Below are 6858 nucleotides of genomic sequence, written 5' to 3'. Positions count from 1 at the left end.
TGTAGGAAGCTAAGAAATATACCCAATCTAAATTTTGTTAGGAAGATTTTGAACTATGAACTAATCTCTCCTGCAGGTGCGGCAGTGCCGCGCTCATAGAGCGGCAGTGCCGTGGGTGAATTTGACTTCGATTTGAGTTGAATTTTTACAGTCCTATTCACCCCTCTCTAGGCATACTAGAGATCCTACAACTGAGGCAGTCACCAGAGAAGATTTGAGTGCATCGAAAGCCGCTTGATGATCGGGTGTCCACATGAACAAAGCTTCCTTCTTGAGAAGATTGGTCAGAGACCGAGCTAATACCGCAAAGTTTCTGATGAACTTGCGGTAGTATCCTGCTAACCCTAGGAAGCTACGCAATTCCTTGATGTTCTTTGGTTGAGGCCACTGTTGCACTACTTCGATTTTGCTTGGATCAGTGGACTCACCCTGGGAGCTCACGATATGACCCAAATAAGCGATTGATTGCTTGGCGAAGCGGCACTTGCTGAACTTAACCTTCCACCGATCCTAGGATAACAAAGTGAATACTTGGCGAAGGTGTTGGACATGTTCCTCTAGAGTATGGTTGTATACCAAAATGTCGTCAAAGAAAACCAACGCGCACTTGCGCAGAAGAGGAAAGAGGGTGGTGTTCATCGCGCCTTGGAAGGTATTAGGGGCGCTAGTCAAGCCAAATGCCATCACTATAAATTTGAACTAGCCCTAGTGAGTTTGAAATGCATTTTTGTGTTCTTCGCCTGGTGCCAATCTGATCTAATTGAAGCCTGCCCGCAGATCCAAGCATGGGAACCATCTGGCTTTGGATAATTCATTGAGTAACTCATCCACCACTAGAATGGGAAACTTGCTCTTGATGGTTAAGGCGTTGAGCATGCGGTAGTCAACGCAAAAGCAATAACTCCCATCCTTCTTGCGCACCAATAACACAGGCGAAGAGAAAGAGCTTGAGCTTGGCTAGACCATGCCAGACTGCAGCATTTCTGAAACTTGTTTCTCAATTTCATCTTTCAGCGCTGGCTTGTATCTGTACTGACGGATTGCCACTAGAGGAGTGCCCAAGACCAAGTGGAATGTGATGGTCGCATGGCTGACACGGGGGCAACTCAGTGGTTTCTTGAAAAAGATCAGCGAACTCATTGATTAGTTGTTGAACTGCCGGAGGAACAATAGAACTGTCTGTTGAGCTGACAGAGGAGGCAATATGGCAAAGCTGAGGAAGAACTGACTGTTTAGAATTCGGCAACAGGCCTCGGAGGACAATATGGTCCAGTCCATATGGAATTTTCATCCACTTGTCATGCCAGTCAACCTTCATGGGTGAGAAAGCTTCAAGCTAGTCCATACCGATGTATCCCTGAACTGACCACTCAGCACACTGAATTTCAATAGAACAAACAATGGATCCTCCATCAGCTACATGTACAGTCACTGGTGAGGGAAGCTGTTTCAGGTTGGGTATATCAGCAGCAATAGTTGAGCTCATAAATGAATGGCTGCTCCCTGAATCCACCAAAATAGTAAGTGCACGGCCTGACAAGGAACCCTTAAGCTGCATGGTGCGAGGAGAAACTGAACCACACATAACAGCTGAAGACAATAACATGAACTCTTGGTCTTGAGGTGTCTGCTCAGGTTCTGGAGTATCAGGAACATCATCCTCTTGAAAAGTTGCAGGCACACATATCCCAAACCTCCTGGAGCGCGTGAATATGAGGAACCAGAGCACACCGGTGGCCAGGAGCCCACTTGTCGCCGCAACGAACACAGAGGCCACGAGCTCGATGGTATTGGCGCAGAGAGGAGAGCTTGTCATCAATGGACACCGGCTTGGGAGCAACACGCTTGTCATCACCAGCATCAGGTGGAGCTGGAGGATGACGAGGCGACGGGGGTAGTGGTAAGGCGCCCTTGATAGTAGCCGTGCGCGCAAACGAGGATGCCTCAGACCGCTTGAACTCCTTGCGGTTACCTTGCTCCAGTGCCTCTTCCTGCAGTAAGGCAAGAGTACATGCAGAGTCGAGGTCTTGGGGATGAGCAACCATGATAACAATGATAACAGAACAATATCTTCATGTAAGCCATCGACAAAGCGAGTTGTGAAATAGAGTTTGTCAGGGTTGGGATTATAGGCTTTGAGCTGCTCATAGAGATCGATGAACTTTTCGATGTACTCAGAGACAGTGGTGGTTTGCTTAATGTGGAAGAGCTGGTGAAGCAACTGCTCATGCTGATCTCGGCTGAATCGCTCATGGATCAGAGAAGAGAACGCTTCCCAGGAGATATTCTAAACCTCAATTTCAACTGACTGAAGCTAGCGTGCTGCGGCATGGGTGAAATGATCGGTGGCTACGCGAACCTAGATAGCAGATGAACTGAGTACATCTCAAAGTGGGATCGGGCACGAGAGAGCCACAACTTTGGGTTGTCGCTGTTGAATTGAGGGAACAACATTTTTGGAAGCTGGCCGAGGTGAGCATTAGGTGAAGATTGATTGTAAGTGGGGTAAACTGGTGGAGGTGGGGTTGGCAACGGCTGCTGGTTGGGAGGATAGAATGGATATGGTTGAGGAGGAATTGGGGGAAATTAGGTGAGATGCTGTGGATTGGGATCAGGATTTGGTGGAAACGGTGGTGGTTGGTGGGAGAAGAACGGAGGCGGGTAGTGATTAGGTAGGGGCTGGTGGGGTAATGGGGGAGGATAGTGAAGGTTGGGTAGAACGGGAGGTGGCGGGGGTGGTGGTGGTGGTGGTGGTGGTGATGCGGAGATAGCCTGAATCAGGAGAAGAAATAGGAGGGGAGCTGTGGAACGTACCATTGACTGTGAACGGGACGCAGGTCATGACTGACCCCGGTCCTGTCTCCCATGTCGGTAAGGCCTCACCGCGCCCCTTGGGCCAGTTGGTCGATTCTTCGACAGAACAGTGGCCGGCGACAACTCCTAAGAACGCACCGGATCAGAGACGGATCGATCCAAGGCGCTTGACGAGCATATCCATCTCCGCACGTACGTTGGCGATGGAGCTCTCGATGCGGGGGCGCCATTCCTCGAACGCCGCGGCGGCGGTCTCGTGCACAGCAACGCGCCCGTCCTAGCTCGAGCTAGGGTCTCCCCGAAGCGCAGGTACTCCAGATCGAGGACGCACTGTTCGAGGTCGCTGACGCGGTCGGAGAAGTGCCCGCCCCAGTTGTCGACGATGACGGCGACGGATTACTGGGAGGCGGCGTAGTGCTCCAAGGCACGGAGGCGTTCATCGACGGTAGAGTCGAGTTGCTAGCGGCTCGACTCCGAATCGGTGAGATGTCGGTCCAGTCAGCCGCTGGAGGACTCGAACTCGCCGCGGAAGTCCTCGAACTTCTGGATCAGCTCGTCGAAGGTGTTGCGGACGACGAGATCCATCGCACCGCGGGTTCACTGGAGGCGGGTGAAGTGGCTATGGGAGGGTGGGTTGGGCTCTAGCATGCTCAGCGACCAGGAGATCAATGGCTCTGATACCAGTGTCAGCGATAGACGCCGCTTGATCGGAGGAAGAGAAGATGAACAGGAACTACGAGGAATCTCGCCGGCAGAGAGCCGGTTTCTACTTTACTTCTACAACAATGTAATTGGATACAGAGTTCAAAAGTTGTTTCTCTTCCCCTCTACTATCCCTCTTATCTACTCACTAGCGGGCATCTCCTTACAGACGACACACGCGGCCCATTTCGGTCCAGATAGCTTGACGTTCCAAGTCCTCTTGCGGTTCCCCTTCCTGGGCCTTGGTGCAGCTGCTGCATCTCCAGGATGTGGTCTGCTAACACTCCTCTCCAGTGCTCTCCACGTCATCCTTCTCGTCAGAGCACTCCGCGTCATCGTGCTCCTCCTCCTGCTCCTCGCCAGATACCTCCAAGTCATCGTCCTCCTTCTCGCCAGTGTTGTCCTCGGCAGAGCTCTCCACGTAATCCACCAAGACACAGCTCTCCGAGTCTTCTTCCTCTTCTTCCTCGCCATAGGATTCTGCGTCATCGTCCTCCTCCTCCTCACTACAGATCTCCGCTGTGTACTTCTCCTCACTAAAGCTCTCTGTGTACTCCTCGTCGCTAGAGGTGAACGTTCCCTCGTCTTCCTCGTCGCTAGAGCTAAACGTGTCCTCTTCTTCGTCGCTATAGCTGAACGTGTCCTCGTCTTCCTCGTCGCTAGAGCTGTCCGTGTCGTCCTCGTCCTCCCTAGAGTTTTCCATGTCGTCGTCATCCTCTTCACAGCTCTCAGAGTCGTCATCCTCCACCTACTCGGCACCGCCCTGGTCCATCGCGCTCGCCAACTCCGGGTGCGCCTCGCCGCACAAGACAGGAGCAGTGATCTCCGGACAGTTCACCGTCGGCGCGGCCGCCACGGCGACCGAAGGTGCAGAAGACGCCTCGGCAGAGCTCCCCGTGCCATCGTGCTCGCCAACCTGACCAGACTCGCATCCCTCCTTGCACGTCACCGTGCAGTCGTCTGTGCTTCCAGTTCCAGCCGCGTCGTCGATGCGAGCGCCTTGGATGATGGCTTCCCCGGCGGTGGCCTCGTCGTTGCATCCGGGCTGCTCGCAGCCGCCGTCGTCCTCGGCCGCATCATCCGAAGAAGAGGCCGAGAACGCCTCGGCGTAGGACATCACCTTGAAGGAGAGCCCCGGTGGCGTCGGTTGCGGCACGGCCACGGCCACCACCCGCGGCGGCGCCGGCGCGTCGTCGTTGGCGACGACGCTGCACTGATCACCGCCTTTGCGGCTCCGCCGCACGATCGTGAACCCGCTGTCGTCGTCGGAGGCGGAGGCGCTGTCGCTGTCGCTTCCGCTGCCGGTGCCGTCACCAAGAAAGATCCAGTCGTCCTCCATGGCCGCCTTAATTAACTTCGATCGGTGCGCGATTTATACGTTCGAACTTGGAGAAGAGCTAGCAGGCCGGCGAACTAGATCGATCGATCTGTCCGAAGGAGCTTTTACGTGAGAGCGATCGAGAGCGGTTGGTTGATGTATGTATCGCCGTGCCTTGTGCGCGCTGATATTAATATACTCCTACATAGGATAGGATACGGTGGCTGTATTGCATCCTAGCTCGACCATCAGAGTCATCACGTACCTTTTGGAGCTCTTTCTGGTTGTGATCTAAATATTGTTTTGTGACATATGGATGATTGAATGCAAGCACTAGCTCCATCTCTGCAACCACCGGGAAATCTCTATTTTTTATGTATAAATATGAAGAAAAAAAAAGTTTTTAATGGATCGGAAATGCCCCCTGGTATATATGAAACTTAAAAAGTGAAACATGACTACAAGTCAATGACAAAGAAAGTCCAAGGTGACTGAATTGGATCGGAGCACGTAGACGTAGTATCTTTTTTATGTACTTGGGAGTAAAACTCACCTTCAATCATGTCATGCAGATATGCTTCACTAGTCATACCTGCAGCAAGCAAGTCAAAATTCTCCCTGGCAATGAATGAATTCAAATGCAGAATACTAGGTAGCTAGCATGACTTTGATTCGAAGAAGATCATTCAGGCTGCAGGTGCCTACTATACTCTGATGAGATCAAACGATCGACGCACCGGCCGCCAGCTGACACGTAACGTAGTAGGAGTATGTCCTAGGGCACTATGCTTGCTTGTCATCATCAACTCGCATCGCAGGTGGTCCGAGCTTCGATTCCGTTGGTTTCCGGTGGACGTCGTGGTCGTAGGCCGTGCGTGCGCCACACACGTTACTTAGGCCGTGCCCAACGCACCACCGTGTACAGCAGCTCTGCGGAGAGACACGTAGGAGATCAGATGCCATTTGGAAGAGAGAGGTAGCCAGATAGAAGCCCCACAGTCTGTTAAAATAGCTTGCAGAGAAGTCTAACGTCTTGTGAAAAAGCTATAGTTTCTACTGGAAAGGAGATGGAAGATGGACATGACTTGCTGATAGGCTGTAAAAGAAACGAAAACGACCTTTGAGGTGAGAGAGAACAGAAGGGAGAAGGACACCGCGTTGTAAAAATTGTAGTCTCAACCTATACAAATCTACGTGGAGCACGTCTTTTGAGACGAGGCCAACGTTATTGCGGTCCGCATTGGATGGTTTTGCTCTTACAATTACAGATAGCAGATGGTCAGTGCTACATGCTACACCATGAATAAACCAACTTTTAGAGTTGTTGTAAGTTAAAAAATCTTAAATTTAATTAAATTTATATAACATCGGTATTTAAGGCACTAAACGAGCACAAGATAAAAATATATTTCATTTCATGGTGATCTAATGACACTAATTTACTAGTATTATAAATATTGATATTTTCACAGTTTTAGTTAATCTACTAAAAATGATTTAAGACAATTATAAAAATTGATTAATTAATTTATTTATGGATAGAGGTAGCAGCTAGGTGCCAACAAGAAGCGAGCGACAGAGGGAGCTGGCGACCATTAGCTTAATTGCTTGCATTATTGTTGAGACCATCGGTCGATCAGAATCAGATCCGGAAGGAGCTAGTAACTGTGAAAGTGCATTAAAAAAACTCTGATCTCAGGGTAGACACCTTGAGCTATTTTAGTTTAAGGACAGAGGACTTCTCATTCAGTTCGAGAAAATTCCTCGAACCACATGCTTCGCTCGGCCCATTACCCGGTGAGAGAGCCTAATCTATTTTACCTGTGCTTTGAGAGCGCGAAACAGGTGAAAGGGGTTTTTTTCCACATCGCCGACTAAAAATTCTTCTGACCAAGAATTCGAACTCCGGTCACGGGATTGATTGAACTGAAGGCCTCCTTTAACCGCACGCCCTGGGTCTGGGTGTATTGTGGGTAAGGCTGGATAACGAGCTGGCTCGGCTCGGCTTGTTCTGGCTCGTTAAG

The 6858-nt window shown here is 50.7% G+C and overlaps 1 protein-coding gene across 1 annotated transcript; it reads right to left on the bottom strand.

The window, feature by feature from the left end:
- Positions 1-3793: 3793 nt before the first annotated feature.
- On the bottom strand, positions 3794-4219 carry LOC136530757 (uncharacterized). The gene has a single exon (XM_066523484.1). It carries the CDS (start codon positions 4217-4219, stop codon positions 3794-3796), a length of 426 nt encoding a protein of 141 aa, XP_066379581.1.
- Between the last annotated feature and the right edge of the window lie 2639 nt (positions 4220-6858).

The sequence above is a fragment of the Miscanthus floridulus genome, unplaced genomic scaffold (genome assembly GCF_019320115.1).
Source record: "Miscanthus floridulus cultivar M001 unplaced genomic scaffold, ASM1932011v1 fs_195_2_3, whole genome shotgun sequence".
In the NCBI taxonomy this organism is placed as follows: Eukaryota; Viridiplantae; Streptophyta; class Magnoliopsida; order Poales; family Poaceae; genus Miscanthus; species Miscanthus floridulus.
Note: the sequence above shows the minus strand (reverse complement) of the source record. Positions and strands in the feature narration are given on the sequence as shown.